This window comes from Gavia stellata, chromosome 5 (genome assembly GCF_030936135.1).
Source record: "Gavia stellata isolate bGavSte3 chromosome 5, bGavSte3.hap2, whole genome shotgun sequence".
Taxonomy (NCBI): Eukaryota; Metazoa; Chordata; class Aves; order Gaviiformes; family Gaviidae; genus Gavia; species Gavia stellata.
The window spans coordinates 56,118,421-56,136,202 of record NC_082598.1 but is presented as its reverse complement, the minus strand read 5'-3'; the positions used below and the strand labels follow the sequence as shown (position 1 = coordinate 56,136,202).

General features: G+C 39.0%; 1 protein-coding gene across 1 annotated transcript in view; it reads left to right on the top strand.

The window, feature by feature from the left end:
• Positions 1–17,220, top strand: part of MANBA (mannosidase beta) — a 49,058-nt gene extending 31,838 nt beyond the window's left edge. The window contains exons 12-17 of the mRNA XM_059817942.1: positions 2,550–2,768; positions 4,076–4,240; positions 6,021–6,165; positions 12,085–12,227; positions 14,018–14,275; positions 16,453–17,220. Of these exons, the coding sequence (XP_059673925.1) occupies positions 2,550–2,768; positions 4,076–4,240; positions 6,021–6,165; positions 12,085–12,227; positions 14,018–14,275; positions 16,453–16,677 (1,155 nt within the window). The 3' untranslated portion in view covers positions 16,678–17,220. The remainder of the gene's footprint in view (positions 1–2,549; positions 2,769–4,075; positions 4,241–6,020; positions 6,166–12,084; positions 12,228–14,017; positions 14,276–16,452) is intronic.
• The last annotated feature ends 562 nt before the right edge of the window (positions 17,221–17,782 follow it).

The window sequence follows — 17,782 nt, the reverse complement described above, 5'->3', positions numbered from 1 at the left end:
TCATGGGAAATGAAAAACAGCACATTTTTGAGGAATTGCACTTTCCAAGCTCTTGTAAACAACTCTCTGAACTCAAGGGTTGTGCTCAAAGTGAAACAAACCAAAAAAATTACTTACATCTTTAACACTTCGTAATATGTAAAGGAAGACCTGAAAATGTAGCGGATCTTGCTTCTTTTTTTTCTTCCTATTTGTAATACCTCCACAAATGCCTTCGCTTCCAGTGGACAAAAATCAACTTGCCCATTAATTAGTTAATCTAGATGATCAGATTTCCTTTATCCTGATTTTGTTGAAGGATACTGTAAGAAGGATTTAATAACCCTCACACCTTTAATAGCAGTTGAAGAAATTCATAACGGTGTTACTTTTTCAGTGTGCTCTTCTGGTATTTGACTTAAGTTTTTTGGCTTAAGCCGGTTAAACAAAAGCTATGCTAAACATTGTCCTCATGCTGTGTAGTCATTATATTGTGTGTTTTTGAAAAACAAAGTGATGATATTTTACAGTATATGAAGGCAAAATAAGAGATTTTGAGATAAGACTTAAACTGTGAGCATGCAGACTGGAAGCACCTGGAATCCGTGATGATGTCTGCTGTGATTCGGAACTATGCATTTTGCACAGTTTTTGTAGTTTTATTTCTCCTCCTAGAAGTATTGCAGTTCTTCATTATTTAATGGAATCTGCTTTTAACTAACTTTTATGGGTGTATGTAGAGTGAAATTGATTTAAAAGTCCCAAATTGATGTTGCATAACTGTATAGGGATTAACAAACAACGCTTGAACCACAGGTAAGTACTCTAAACTCCCGTTAGCTAAGAGACAAAATGGTGCAAGAGTTTTGTCCAGTTAGAACTTCCTTCTTCAACAAGAGTATGAGTTTCTGTTAACCTAAAAATGCTAGTGGCCTTTTCCTGCCCAGTTATCCCTTGTATAGTATGATCTTACTGACTTCAGGGTATGGTAATTTTAGTCTAATCTCTGTCCTTTTCAGGATGAGATACGTTTCATGTTATGAGGCTCATGACCTGAAGTTTCCCTTTGCTGAGACAGGCACTCAGTATGTAGGTGACAGCAATATTGTTGCTTGTTATTGGAGGCTACTGGCATTATCGGAGTAGTTGTACTCTGAGAATTTAGAATAGAATACCTTTCTACTGAAAAAGCTGAGATAGGAGGAAACAATAAAAATGAAGCCAGGTTTGAAAGAAGCTGCTGAAAAGAATCCCTCTCTTGGGGGCAATTATGCATTCTAAATGGTAATAGTGTCTTATATTCCTGCTTAACATCTTGATTGTAGATTTCTGTTATTTCGGCTAGGTTTTTCAGAATGGAGTTGTTGGTAAAGGTATGCTGTGGTGTTTCTGTGATTAGCTACATGAGTTGGATGGCCAGTGCGTGTGCAGCAAAGTGAGGTGTTCTGGCTTGATACTGTTCTTTAGTTACAGTTTGCTTGGGCAGCGTTGCTGTCCAAGATGGACCCTCTTTTATTTTAAACCCGTAGAATAACTATTTTGAGTGTCAGAAGGAACCACACAGTGAAATAATTTCAGGTTATGTGTAATACAAGCTAGCTGAGGAAACCTGTAACTACTATCAGTACTGGACTTTGTAACTTAAAAAGACTTCTAAGTTTGAGCTGAAGACTTCAGGGAATCCAGGATATCCCGTAGTAAATTGTTTCTATTAATTATTAATTAATCATGTAAAAAAAAAAAAATAATGGGGGAATGGGACTATTTCTTAAAATGAAGCACATGTCTAAGTGCTTTGCTGTATTGGAGCCAATTGCTGTAACTTGTGACTGGTAACTAACCCAGGCCTGTATCTTACTACAAGTAGGGTGCTAAATGAATTATACCTGCAAAAGGATTCCTTCAGTACTTTGTAGAGTACTACTAAAAGATTTAGTATGCTAAATCTACTGAGGCTATAAATAAAGGCAGCTCTGAACCATTTGAAATGTAACCCTTCTTATAGTCTCATCTATCTTAACATGCAGAGCCAGCCAAAATGACAACCACCTGCAATGCTACCATGCAAGCATTAGTAGCAGAATACCTTGGCTTTGTTAGGACTAAATTTAGGTGACTACTCAATAAGAAAGGGGAAAATCATGGCCTTGTTCCTGCAAAAACACTGCAAAAGTAATGATTTTCCATAAAGAAGTCACAGTACTCAAAGATTAATGTTCCTTGAGTTTATTTTTCACGAGGCACACTTTAAATAGCTTTCATTAAGAATTTAGAAGCATATAAAGATAGAAAATCTCTTGATGTGAGGAGAGAATCCCTTAGAACAGCAGAGCAAGCAGTATCATGCCCAGCTGTCCTCCAAGTACATAAATAAGAAGCTAATTAAGCAAGTAAAGGTGATGAATGTCAGGACACAAAGGGAATGTTTCCTACGTGGTGACTCACAAATTTGGAAGAGGCATGTTCTGCCCTCCTGCCTTTTCAAAATATGGTCTATATATATTCAGATGATAAAAGCCAATCACTTTGTGAGGGGGTTGTGGTTTTGTTTTGTTTTTTTTAAATCCCAGGAAGATAAGAGTCGCCCTTTTATTGCATCCAGTCCCACCAATGGCTTGGAGTCAGTTAAAGAAGGTTGGCTCTCCCAGAATCCTTATGATACCCATTTTGGTGACACTCACTTTTATGACTACAGCAATGACTGCTGGAACTGGACAGTGTATCCTAAAACTCGTTTTGCTTCAGAATATGGATTTCAATCCTGGCCTTCCTTCAGTACAGTCGAAAAGGTAAGGCTGGGCTTCCACACCTTATTGTCCCCTTTGCTCTCATTTAGTGTGAGGGCAGTGAGTCTCTTCTCCACAAACTAGAGCATCTGAACTGTATTTGGGATAATACATTGTTAGATGTGGTATGGTACAGGTGGGATAGAGGTGTGTGCTGCTGTGGAGGGAGGGGATGAAACTGGACTGTTTTCCTCCTCAATGTTCAATATATTTACCTCAATGTTGCAAGAGGAACCAAGTTTAGATGAGAGACTATTATAAGACTATTAATTTTAATACTAATTCTGCTTAATATATAGCTTAGTAATGATTGCCTAATATCTGTTTCCTTTTGCTGTGTCTAAGGATATGTGTTCATTTAGAAACAGAAAGAAATATGACAAATGCTGAATTCTAAAATGTATTGATTTTTATCATTTTTACCAATTTCTTTTACTTAAATAACTTGTTTATGTATTGCATATAAGGGGATTTGATTTTGTCTCCTGTTAAATTTAGGTGTTGTATATTGTATCGTATTTATCCAGTTGGAGCAGAGACATATCATGCTGTTTTTCCATTTGTTCAGAGAAAGATGAGTATCATGTTGATACTCACGCATACAACTAAAGGGAGATCAGAATGTTCCTTTCAATTTGCTGGGCAAAGTATATTATCTGAGACATAATCAGTACATTCATCCATATTAATAACACTGGAAAGTATTCAATCCAGCCTAAAAAGGAACAAATTTAAATAAAAATTTTATAGAGACTGTAATTACGATGAAACCTTGACAATAATAACTGTATGAGCTATGCTGCATTGTTGTCCTTAGTTGAAAAAAACTTTCATGATCATTTGTTTTGAGAGGCAGGTTTTGGAAATATACACATCATTAGAATTTATAGCCCTGCTAACTTCTGTAACTTTTATACCTAAATGTGTTTGACTAGAGTACCTTCTTCCATCTCTAATCTAGGGTGTTTCTGATTTACTATGAATGCAAGCAAACCTCTGAGGTCCCTTGTCCAAACTGAACCTTAGGACAAATAGGTTAAATGCCATTGAGCCAGAAGTTGCTCTTCTGGGTTCAACAACAATGTTTGTTTTCATTTATCTGTACAAGGAGTGTAAGCAAAGGGTGTTATTCATTGAAAATCCTTGCATGACTGCATGAGGCACTACAGAAATATACTACCAATTTTAAAGGTTTTGGATGATGTCAGCAGGCTGTAATGGATATCCTTTCCTGAATATCCTTTCAGTCATTAAATGCACATTTTGCTTTTTCATTCTGATCTCTTACTTTTTGTGTTTTTTTTTAAAAGGTTTCCTCCACTGAGGACTGGTCCTACACAAGTAATTTTTCTCTCCATCGACAACACCATGAAAATGGTAATGATCAGATGCTTCAACAGATTGGGCATCATTTCAAGCTTCCCCAGAGCACAGATCCCATAAAGAAGTTCAAAGATATGATTTACCTCACTCAGGTAACTGTGATGTCTTCAATATAAGTAGGTGTTAATACTTGTTCCATAGATAATGTCAGTGGTTAAAACTGGACGTATTCTGTTAGGTAATGTTCGGTCATACAGAAAGTTTCTTCACTGAGGCATTGGAGAGTCCAGTTTAATTCGGAACTAGCTTGTCTCTGGTTTATTGGAGAGAGACTGCAATTTTCATCATAGAAGGGCTGGAATGCTTCTCGGGGAATTTCCCAGAAGCTGACTCAACTGGGAGAAAGTCTGGCTGCATGCGCTACCTTTGTCCCAGTCCTCAGCTGGGCCCGCTGGTGAAGCTGGCTGGGGCTGCAGGGATGTGCTGGCCTTCCTTGGTATGGGAATATTCCTGGTGCTACGCTGTTACTCCCTGTTCCAGGGGGGGTATGTTTTGCTCTTTATATGGCCCCTGTAGGCCTACTGCTTTGATTTTTGCCACAAGGAACGCATAAGCTTTGGAAACAAGATTGTTTCTAGAGAATGCAGGTCTCTATGAATGAGACTATTAGTAGCTTTTATTTTGTTATGGACTCAGTTACTGATACTTTAGAGAATCTATTTTTTTGTTGTTTTTTTTTAAATCAGTAGGTTGTGTTTTGCTCTTCATCCATAGCAGTTTACCTCATGCTTGTTTCTTTTTTCATGATTTCGATGTGACTTTTAAATGATGTTAAGTAACTTTTTAATGCTATTAGGCAAGTTTAAAGTGCTGTTACTTTTTGATGTGTTCCAAGAATTTCAGAAATGCTCTTGATGGGAATAACTGCACATTCACTAAGTTTTTAATGTTTGAGAGCTGCTGTCAGCAAGTTTTATATAAAACCAAAACAGCTGGAGAACTTTAGGCACTGATGACAAGAGAACAAGGATAGATGATGCTGTGAAATTGGAAACAGGGCTAAAACTTGTGCAGTGATTTTCTGACTCAAACAGCTATGAGAGTTTCTGCAGGGTTAAGTCTGTCGGAGCCTTATTAACAGGTTAAACAATTTAAGAATACCAAAATACGGATAGCAAAAAGGATAAGGAGAGTAAACTTGACTCTAGTGGTTAACTAGAAGTGTTATCTTTACCTTTTGAGCTGTCCTGAAGAATAATTTTTTCTTTATTTTGAGACTTTCTTTTAATACTTCCCCAGCCTAGTAATATACTTTGTGAAGAAAACAATAGGCTATTTGGCTTCTGTTGAGAACCTGGCCAATGAAAAATTCTGAAAAGTGTTTTTTAAAGACAGGGTGGGGAAGGAGAGAAGTAGGAGTGAGTGCAGGTGAAAAAACGTTGCTCTTTCGGTGCACAATTTTAACTGTGTACTGGGAATGTGTGTTATGTGTTCAGAGCATAGGGATGTGGACAACATGGTAATGTATACTGGAGGTAGTGCAGTATGACATCATTTTGCAACTCTTGGCTTTTCAATTTACATTAATTTAAAAAATACTTATTTTAAATTTATTTTTCTTGTCTTCCATTTGCCTTTCAAAGATCCTCTTGCCCAGTGATGTTCACTGGATGGAAGGCAGGAAGTAGCCCCTCCAGAGTTTCTCTAAAGATACTGCTTGTAAAGCTGTTGGGAGATTTTAGGAATAGATCTCCTTCAAGCAGAGGCCCACTGTGCTGCAGGTGCATACTCTTGAAGGCTCAAGTGTTTGAAGTTATGTGCCATTGCTGTGAGGTCTGTGTTGTATGTTAATATATACACACATGCTTTGAAAGTAAAGTAAAATACAAAATACACGAAAATTTTTTTCTCTTTCTGTGTTTGTTGACCAAGGTGATGCAGGCTCAGTGTATAAAGACAGAAACTGAATTCTATCGTTTTAGTCAAAGTGAAATAATCAAGGGAGAAGGACACACAATGGGAGCTCTGTACTGGCAACTCAACGACATTTGGCAGGCACCTTCATGGGCTTCCCTGGGTAAGTTTTGTGACAGTCTGGTAAAAAGCACCAACTATCAGTCTTGTTTTGCTTTTCTTATCTGGAAGTATCAGAATAAGAAGTATGGCTCTGCTCTCTCGGGCAACTTTGCAAACTTTGAACATGTTTCTGTCCGTCCTTTAGAAATCCTTCAGATTATCCTAATAGTTTGTGAAAGCGGAAGAGTGTAAAGAACAAAGCGATTATTTTCCTATGGAAGTTTTGCTGTTTAAGTTCAGATTTAGCAGCCACCAACTCTTACCCTTGTTTTAGCAAGGTTTAGTTTAGAGAAGTTAAAATCATATGTAACTCCTAATTTCCTAAAAATACATTTTTTTTGTTTAAGCAGTATTCTCATTTTTCCCAAGGAAATAATATCATTGAAGCCAGAGAAAGCTGCCTGTTAGGAAGCAGTGATGGTTAAGGTTGAGGGCACAAAGCTCTTACAAACTTTCGGCTACCCTTGCTTTTCTTATGTAGAGCTGGATCTTCCTGAAACTGTGTGTGATTTATCATCCAGGTTTTTCCAGAGAAATTTTGCATTTTTTGCAAGCTTAATTCTTTTAAAATTAGAAAGATCAATTCTTTTAAAATCGAAGACTTCTAAGAAATTCTGTTTCGAAAAGGGCCTGTCCTAGAAACCCCTGATTATATCTATTGGCTCAGCTGTACAGATGCATGTACCCAGCCACCCCGAGTGAGAATGGACAGAGAGGGAGCTAGCAGGATAGGAGGGTAAGAAGGAGCACCCATGTATAATTATACTTCCCATAATCCCAACAGATTTGGTTGATTTTGTTGCCCCTGCCTCCATGGTAAAATAATCAAAACCTCTCCCTTCAGTAGGCAGTAGTGCACTGTCAAGAAAACCTACAGGACTGTGATCCTGTTCTGAGCAGGGTGTGGGGTTTAGTATGTAAAGGCTAGGCAGGCATCTAGATTTCTTCTGTAGCGAGTTGGGGGAGGGAGGGTTATCTCCAGAGTGTGATTCATTGTGTCCTTTGCTGTCTAATAAGTGGGATGAATTACCTTCTCCATGCTGAATTTGATTTTCGTAGAACTACATGTGACACCTCTCACCCAGCATAGCTTCTGAGAAGCTCTTTATAGGAGAAGATGACTAGCTGAGATTTAGGGTCTAACTTAGTGTCAGGTGAGGTGAATCACTCTTTGTGACTAAATTATTCTGCTAATACGCTATTTATGCACATGGTATCTCCTTATATATTTATACAGATATATTTTCCTTTTAGAACACAGAAATGGAGTAATCGGACATATAAAGATATGTCACTTAGGCAGTAAGAAATAGGGGAGGAATGTATGGTTTGGGGGAAGTGGCTGTGTTTCATGTTCCAAACATTTTTGTCTAGAAGTCATTTAGAAATGGAGAAGCTGTTCTATGGCAGCTGTATAGGACTTGGGTATATTCTTTTTCAAATTTAGTTATTTCTCACATATTTGGTTTTTGAAAATCTTTATTGAAGAATTTCATATGTGAAGAAATATGAGTGAACTAGAAAAAGCTAAGAGTTAGTGTGAAGTTCTCAATCAGTTCTTAGAATAAAATGCCATTTGGCCTTGCTTTAAAACAAATTAGCCCACCCTATCCTCCCCCTCTTTCTCTGGCAGATGTTTGTCCCTCTCCCTTTTTCTTTTTTTTTTTCCCTTTATTCATCCAAGCAAAGTAACTGCAACCAACAAAGGAAAACAAACCAGTAGAAGGAATGGGCTATTTTATTTAAATGTTAAGGCAACAGTCCAACTGTAATGCTCATCTTTCTGGACTTTCTAGACTTGTATTAAGAAATGGAATATCTCAATGTTCATTTTTATGATTCTAGCAATGGCTGATGATCTTAGGCTTTAAGTGCCTCAAGAGAAAAAGATGCTTGGAAAAATGTGTCTTTGTAAAGACAGGAATATTGGTACATGAACTGATCATGGAAACCATAAATGTCTCTTTAAGTACAGAGCTTGTGTCATCGTAGAAAATATATCAAATACTTGAATTATTCATATGTTGTTGAAGTTAGTTTACAGAAAAGAAGCTCAGCAGAGATACAGCTGTTCCTTTGTTTTGTTCTATTCCCTCAGTGGAATGAGGAAAGGTTTAATATTCATTTAATTAGGCGGTGTGGTAGAGGGATTTTTGAAATGCTAATGGCTGAAATTATGCAAAACTTCAGAGAAATTAGTTTTATTTGCACTTCAAAACCACATTTCTGCATGTTGTTAGATGGCACAGTAGTATCACCAATGAATGCTTCTTATTTAAATCTGTTATTTCACAGAGAGCCATGGGGGAACTTACATAATTTCCGGTACAAAGCGGAAGTGTTTCCTCATGAAGTGGGGAGGGGAGAAGGTAGCAAATGTTTCTCCTTTTAACTTACCTTTAAGATGTTCACTTGGAAGTGAATGAAAACACAGCACAGCACTCCTGTCATAGTACTTCTTCCTTCAGTTCAGAATTAAAGAGCTTTTACCGCAACTGGGTTTTGATTGTTAGCGCCTAGCTGTGGAGCCGGTTGTGCCATGATGAATGCTTTAGCATCTATGCAGTGTGTTTTGGTGAAGAGGGCTGTGATACACTCGGCAACTTACCTCACTCCCACACAAGTGTCACCTTGAGGTACCCAACTCCGTTGCCATGAGACTCCCTTGAACAGATAACTGGCTTTTATTGCAGATTCAATATTGGCCCCTGGTGAGCTGAAACCGCAGGCTATTACGGAGAATAATAGATCTGAATTCATGAAACTGAGGTGAGGAAAGAACTAGCAGCATGTTTCTCAGGTTGCATTTAATGGTGTGAAGTGATTAATTTAAAATCTGTTCCAGGGAGAACTGTTTATTCTCACTCCCGCTATCAGTGTAGAAGACTTCCGGGAAGAGTCAGAAAAAAGGGTACTGGGGTCTCATTACAGACCTAATTTTAGTTTCCTGTTCTGAAGTTTGATACTACAGAGAGTGCAGACCCCATGTTATCATCAGGAAAAAAAAAAAGGGGGAACTTGGATTTCTTTAAGAATTCATTTAAATGTGGGGGGAGGAGGAGAAAACCACCCCAGGGCTGTTTCAAATAACTTTTGACTGTTGCCTTTGGGCATGCATGTCTGTAACAGGAAGGTTTAAGCCCAGAGATTTCTATTGAGAGATTTCTCACGATAGTTACCTGATCTCCAGATTTCTTATATCTGTTTTTGGGGCAGCGGGAGTGTTTTATATGCAACTTGCCTATTTTTAAATGAAGAAATGTGACTCTAGTCTGAAGGAAATCAAGACAACAGGTGAGCTGAGGAATGTGGCTTTTTTTTATCAGTGAGCTGTAGTTTTCTCTGCTGTCTGAAGTTACTTTGACAATTGTATTATCCTGTTGCTGGAAAAGTTATCCTTGGAAGGCCCTTCCTGTGTGAAACTGCTCCAGCAGTTGAGATTTGGTTCTTCAAAAGGGCTCTTGTTTTTTTGGGAAGGGAAATAGCAACCTTAAAAAGCTGATCTGAGGTAAGCAGACTAGTGATGTTTTCAAACATCCCAAAACAATAGCTGTAGTAGTTGAACCCTGGAATAAGTTTTGAAATGGTACAAACTTTTAAGTGTGTGGTTTGTTTGCATTTGTTTGTTGGTTGGGTTTTTTGTTTGTTTGTTTTTCCCTGCGGAAGTGTAATGCCAAGTTTAGTCCGAGTTGTTTTCTCCACTGTAAGGGTTTCTTGAGGATCTCTGTATCTGCTGCCTACGTAGCAACCCTTCTCTCTTTTTCTCTCCAGTAACCACTGCAGTGTGGTTATGTAATCCAGTTGGAAATCAAGGCACAGCAGAAATTGAGGGTAGGGCCCATTCGAAGAGAAATGGGATCTTATATTACACTAAGTAACAGAAACTGCTCTACTTTAATTGCATTATTCATTTTCATATTTAAGACAGTTGAAGGCTAGATTTTTGTCATGTAAAAGTTCAAGTCAGCAGACACTGAAACCTCAGCCCATGCTGGGTAACTTGTCTGAGCTCGTGAAGGGCTCTATCTGAGGCCTGCCATGAGCAGCATCTATTGCACTGACAACTGAAATTCCCGAGAGCCTTGTGGCAGTCCGGAGGGCTTCAGAGAGTTCAACCCCTCCCAAAACCTGAGCTTAGGCGCAGTGCCCATTTCTCATACAAGGCCCGTTGCTTTTATTTTTTAGATCAGACCCTGCCCCACGGTTTACTCTGTTTCAGATAATCCATCCCCAATCCAAATCTCTCATCTTCTCAAGTTTCACATGCCTGAAAAGTAATTTGTTAGCACTCCTTGTTGTTGGCAGAATTGTCCTTTAGACCACCAACATTTCTGCCAGGAATTGTCCTTGGAATGCAAGAACGTGGCTTTGTTCATATACTGAACAGCACCAATATGCTGAGTACGTTCATCAGTATATCAACAGTCTGTTTTGAAGAAACTCAGCAGCCTCTCCTGAAATTTTCGTTCAGACTTCATCTCTCTGGTTTGCTTCAGTGTTATTAACTTGAATGCTGGTAGTGTTTTGTTGGCAACAGTCTGATCTCATAGCACGGTTGAACCTTGTATGGGTTTTCCAGGCGGATATGAGCTTTTCTTGTCTGTTCTCCAAGCTAGCTGGTTGTGAGCTTGCTGAAAACAAGGTGATGTGCAAGGTGCTAAGCTGGAGCTAATGCACTTTGCTCTCCACAAAGTTCATTCATGTCTATGTGGGGTGCAGGCAGAGCATGTTCAGGTCTGCCTGTGGAAGCCACGAACACACCCTTTAAAGACTACATCACTCTGGATGAAGTCCTTAATTATGGGATGTTTGAAAGTGCTAAGAGCTTTGTATAAGCACCAAAACACAGAGAGGTAATTAGTTACAACAAAAATATATTACTGGAAATATTTTTTAGCATCCATGGACTTTAAACTTGTTGTATAAAACAAAGAGCCAGAAACAAGAATGAAACAGGCATCTAACTTTTCTTTCCTTTTGAGATGATGCAGCTGACTTGCTACTTCTTTTTAGTGCCATTTCAATGACTAGATAATGGTTGAGCAAAGACAGAGTTAAAATGCTGACAGTGGGTGCTAGATGGAAAATTAATAGAGGAAGAAATGGAAGCCGCTTCTCTTTCAAAATGGCAGATGCAACACTGCCACACAGCCAGAATTGCTTTTTTTGGAGAGGACACAAGGTTTGATGGCTTTTCCAGTTTGGTAATGGCAGACTTTCAAAGTATTAAAAGGTAATGAGGTACAGCTTTCCGTTAAAGAAGCAAAGTGAACTGATTGGCATATGTCTATGTCATGTATACTAACTCCCATAAAGTAAGTTTTGTCTCTAGATCTCAGCAAATTAATTTTGCCTAACTCAGAGTTGTCTTTGGTTTGAGAACTTGTTTTTCTTGTCTATTGATGTTCCTCTAAGGAAGAACTGAAAGAGGAGGACTGAAAAAGGGAAGAGCGTGCTTTGTATAAGCACCGAAAGTCAGACTGTTGTCTCTTTACAGTGGTGGTAGTTTGTGGCAATGCCACCAATGCCAGTGTGTTTGTCTGGATTCTCAACAACATAGATGCTCCAGCTGCTTGCCTAATGTGTGGTACACTGTGTCAGTTTTGTTAATGTCACTTGTGTTTAAGGCTTTCTTTAACTGAATAACAGCATAGCAGTGATAGGGCCAACACTTACAAAATGTGACCTTTTGGTGAAACTCAAAGAAAAGCTTGAAAGAGCGTGAAATCCCTTCCAGAGCAGAGCCTTGCCTGGAAGAAAACACGAGTTACTTCAGTTATACTCTGCACTTGATAGAGGTGAAAAAGGGTGGAGGGTGATATTGTATTGCCATAGCAGGACCAGAGAGCACAGGAAGCGATTGTGTGCCAAGGCAGTCTTGGATTCAATCTGAATCTTTCTTCCTTTTAACCCTTTTCAGAGTATGGTGGTAAGTGGAAACTGCTCCATTATTTTGCCCAGAACTTCTTCGCGCCACTGCTGCCTGTGGCCTATGAAGACAAAGGTGTGTTGTACATTTACGGTGTCTCAGATCTTCACGTGGACCACAATCTGACTTTGAGGGTAGGTGACACCTCTCTCACCACTCTTGTGTCCCTCCTGCAAAAATGTGAGAAGCTGAAACGAACACATCTTTGTATAAACAAGCTTCAGTAAGTCCATCCTCAAATACAATGAGGTGCAATTCTTGTCTTTAATCTTAGGGGCGACGCTGTCCTTTATTATAGTAGTGTGTACTGCTTCACAGAACAAGGAGTTAATTGCCTTGCTTATAGCCTGTAGGTAACAGGCCTGAAATTAACTATTCTATTGAAATCTTAAAGGGATTGATGGTTAAATAGAACAAAGTGTGAAAAATGGTACCTCGCTACTTAACAAAACTGTTCCCTGGGTGTTAGAACTAGATTAACTGACTACATGGGTGGAAAAAAGAATGGTACCATTGTTTACCAGTACTCAGACTGCACCACTTTGGGAAGAACAACTAGATTATTTTCTCAAATATTAGCAGAACCTCTATGTGTACTTTCAGTGCAAGGTCACCCATGCAATGTCCCCATTTTACAATTGATGCCTTAACTGTTTTCTGATAATGCTATAGAAACTGATAGGATTTCTTAGGCAGTATTTGGGCTGCTGAGTTGTCCTGTAGAACATACTCTTGCTTTTCAGCATGTTACATTTTGTTGCTGTTAATCGTAGGGCAAACAGATCCCAAATGAATTTAGAGGCCGTTTTGCACTATGAGATACAATTCCTGACGTAAAGGGCATCCCACGTGAAAAGACTGGGAAGGATGGAAAAATAGACCTAGAGACCTGGAATGACTCACCAGTTATTTCGGATCTAGTAGTATGAGTATGTCAATTCCTAGTTCACTGCTCTGTCTGGTGGGCTGCCATGAATTTTCAGATTTATAAGGTTACTTATATATGGTAATATAAAGTATAGAAAATGGTTGCAATTTCTGGATAGTCAGTTCTTGGAGTAGGACTGCAGTTAATGAAATTGTTTATTTCTTGTCTGAGTTATTGTACTAGGCTGAACTTCAGATTTTCTGATAACGTCAGAGAAGCATTGGCAGTAGGGTAGTTCTGATGAATACTGTATTTCATACTTCAAGAAAATTTGGAACTTAAAACTTTTGAAGGGAGTTAAGATCTGTTCCTGACTGCAGACCCCTGTTAAGGTCAAAAATAACCTAAATTTTACAAAGAAATAGAATGCTGTAATTCTCATTAAGTGCCTATCTTCCAAATTATGCCCCCCCTTTTTTTTGTTAATATAAGGGTGCATTCATAATGCATGCATGATCTCTGGGAATGTATTTTGCTGTATTAATACAACTTCCATAATCACTTTTAAGATGATGCAGCTTGCTTCTGTTTAACAGTGATTGTGCAGAAGCTCTAGATGACCCAGTTGGTTTACATCAGATAACACTGAGCAATCTCAAGAAAATCCTTTATTTGACTTTTTTTAATCATGGCGGGGAGGAAAAAAGAGTCAACAAATTAGTCACTTGCTAATTCCATTTCCCAGCATTCCCTTGGCAGGAATTGGCAACCATCTCCTCTCAAGGAACCTGGAGAAAACAAAAAACCTTGCAGATCAAGAACAACAACAGATCCAGACTCTTTGAAACAGACTTCTCGTTAGGTTTATATAATGATCTAATTATTATGCCGTATCAATTGTTTAAATCTTTGTGGAGTTTCTTGCTAGGTGGAAGTCAGCTGGTACTGTCAAGAGAACATACCTTGCAATGAGCAGTCCAAAACCTAGGATGCTAGTTTGTTTTCACAGATGCGACTTTTATTCTAAGCTTTGTGCTCTCTCAATGTGCTTGATAGGTCGTTATGCACGCCTGGAGTTCTTTTGAGTCAGTATGCACCTTTACCAAAGACGGTGTGACTGTTAGGGCACAAAGTGCTGTCCCCATCTACAAGGAGTCCATAAATGACTTTCTGGGAAGATGCAGAAATTGTACCAGGAAAAGCTGCGTTATTACTTTCTGTCTCGTGGGAGAAGATGGGCTCCAGAGTCCTACGAACCATCACTTCCTTTCATCACTAAAGGATGCTGTAGGATTAGAAAAGACCCAGCTTAGTGTAAGCATCAGTCATGCTAAATGACTGTGTTTGGTTTTGATAATCTTACTGTTTTGAGCTGTTTGCCTGCTATGCAATGTCTGATTCCGCTGAATGTTCTTTCTCCTTAACTGTTGTAATTCTAGCTTCCATGTTGAGTTCAAAATCAGATTTTTTTTTTTTCTCTGTCACTATATGCATATCTAAATAAGACTGGTGGTTTGGTTTTGGGGTTTTTTGTGTTTTTATTGTTTGGGTTTTGCTTTAAATAATGAAGTCTCTAATTTGTTTTGACTGTCTTTCACCTGACTGCTACAGCATTGCTCCTTTCATTCAAATAGTATCATGGCAAGTGTTTTGGCTTGCAGACAGTACTGTATGTCAGTACTAGGTGATGCTAGTTCATTTGAGTTTGGAGTGCATTATTGTCAGCAGTATTTCCTCTTGAAGCACTCAAACTCTCAGATCAGTGTACCATTGCTAACATGCAACGTTGCACGCTCCTTTCCTCCTCCTGCAAATCCCTGCCCTCCAGCTAAGGGTTCTGATTTGCATAATAGTGATTATTTCTTAGTATCTGGCAAGTGTGTCAGTCTTCTGAACAGGCACAAAAAGCATCAGTGTTGTATAACACTGTCATTTAGTTCATTTGTTGCTTTTCCCTAGATTTCTTCCGCTCCTAGCAAGCGTGCTCTACGTATAGAGAGCAAGCATGCTCTGTGCGTGTGTGTGTGCACCCACATTTTGTTAAGCCTCACTTCTTAGCATGTAAATCTTACTGCAAAATTCTTAATCAGCAGATTGGCAGGATGGGGACCTGTGCATTGTCACATTTGGCTTCCAAACTGCAGCTTTGCTCTTTAGAGCTAAACTAAACAAGGGGGGAATAGAGGTCTTTAATCTCTTTGAATCTGGACCAGCATAATTGCTTTACAAAAATAAAATGGGCTAGATTTTTCCCCTCTTATCTCTTTCATGGCAGCATGGCCTGCCTCCTGAGTATACAAAGGAAAGAAATCAGCCTGTTTTTATTTTTTTTCTGCTGGTGGCACAATCTGGAGTCTGAGTCATGCTGGTTTATTTTGTGGATGACATCATCAATAATAAAAGCTCTGCAACTGGAGCATCGTTAGGAAATTTCACTCCTTTTTCCCATGGCTGTGTTGTCTCCGCAGTACTAGCTAGCGAGGATAAATGCAGAGTGGTTATTTTAAGAAAGTATGCAGCTGTGATTAAAAACATTATTCTGTTTTGTGAGAAGCTGGTGCTTCTATACATAGTTACTAATAAACTAACTACACTTTCAAATACATTGCTAATCCAAGCGCTACTTTTCATAGCATTACTTTTAAAAAACATGAAGACTTTAGTGTTTCTTCAGAAAACAAAAAATGTAAAGGGTGTGTGCTTTTTCTTAAAAATGAATAGTGTTGATTTTTTTTGTAAGCGGGACATGATTTTTGCACTTAACATAATTTGTCTGCTTTTTATAAATAGTTAATTGGTATTTGAAAATGATGTAGCATAATATTTCATGTTGGTGACTGTGGAGTACTGCATAAAAATGCATCCTGGTTGTGCTTTTAAGCCTCTCTGAGATTAACTACTGATAGAACTTAGAAACCATTGTACGTTGTTGTGGTACTTTACAACATAGCTACCTTCTAAATGTAGTGTAAGGACTTCACTTTCCATTATGATGAGGTGACCTCTTGTGTTACTGTGACTTCTACCATCTTACTTCTGTGCATTTCTATTACTGATGTAATTGGAAAGGCCAGCTACTTCAGTAGTTACAAATTTACAGGTTGAGTGAAGTGTGATGGTGAAAGGACAAATCTCTTTCACTGCAGTAAGTATAGGATACCAGTACTACATACAAGTCAGATTACCATTTATTCTATTATTTTCATAAGAAGATAGTAGAGTGGTAACACTTCATGGCATTTTCCCACCACCTCTGGTATTCTGTAGGAGGGCTATAATAACATTTGCAGTTTTTGCATGATTCTTACCTATGAATCCTGTTCGTTTGACCATTTGTTCCAGAAGAGATTTCCAGAAGAGAACAGTAATTTTGATCAAATGTGGTTGTTCAGTCTGTTTTACTGACATTGCAGGTCTTTCCCAGTTTGGGTGTAACTGGGTGGTTCTTTAACACGTTTTATTTATTTATTTATTTTTTATTTCTCTTCCAGGCTTCTGTATCCCGACGAGATGACGTTTATATATTTGTTCTTCAGACCACTGCAATTGCTCCTTTTGTTTCTCTGGATGTAGGGAGTATAAAAGGCAGATTTAGTGATAATGGTTTCCTCATGACCGAAAAGAAGAAAGTGGTTGTGTTTTATCCTTGGGAACCTACCAGTGTTGAAGAACTAGAAAAGTCACTAACCTTGACCTCTCTGGTGGACATTGTCTGAGGATACCTCATTTCTCTCTAGATAAGGAGTGAAACAGGAGGAGGAGAAAAATGAGAAGAATTTGACTAAGGTTGAAGTAACGTACAATTTGAGCTGACTGGAGAACATGCTGTCTGTTCCTGTCATGTGTGAATTTTAACTGCTGCTTCAATGTAAAGATACCAACAGCAAAGCTTACATATATGTGGTGTTTTAAAAGTAAGGCTTTCTCAGGTAATGGGAAAATATATCCCATGTCTAAAATGGGATGGGTGAGTCGGTGCAAGAGAGCTACTGTGAGTTCTCCAATTCATGTAAGATTGGAGTTGTGAATTTGTCCTAACTAAAAGGCAACACAAATAATGCACCTCCAGACTATGGTTGTAAAAATCCGTATTTTTTCCAGTTTCACTATGCTGTAAGTGGAAATTCATCTTAGGATAACAGCAAGGTATGCTGGGGGGAAGGGCAGGGAGTGAATCTGGGACCATCTCCACAGGTGTGCCCCAACTTGGAGTTGTTTGATCTATCTACACCCAAACTGGGAGAGCACTAGTCCTACCCTTTCAGATCTGTGGCTGTCACTAAGTCAGGTGTCCTGCCTGCCTCCCGCAAGGCAGGCTGCCAAAGAGACATGAAACCTGGGCTGTCTAGTCAGACATCAGGCAGATCCGTTCCCCCTTCTGAAAGGGGAACTGAGTATGAGACTTGTCGTCTTCTCTCTTTGCATGCAACATGAGCAATAACCTTGAGAGCTCTGCATCTAGCTTTGACTATTCCCAGAGAGCTGCAGGTGCAGTCACAAACCTTTGCTGCTGCGTGGGATCCTGCGTAACATGGCATAGTATGAGACGTGCCTGCTGGTGGGAAAAGGAAGGGGGAGAAGAGTTGACCGAAGGTGCAAAGAGAAAGGAGGCAGTACAGAGAAGAAATGGTCATGTGAAAGGACCACAGAGTTACTCGTGACTTTTTTCTCTAGTAGATGCATAGTGCAGGGTCTGTTCTCACTCAGACACTGCTGAGCCTCCTGGCATTCCTCATGAGTGGCCCTGTGCTCCACACTGATCCTCCTCCCCTTCCAACAAAGGAAAACCTCAGTATCTTAATTTTGCTGCTTTGTGTGTGG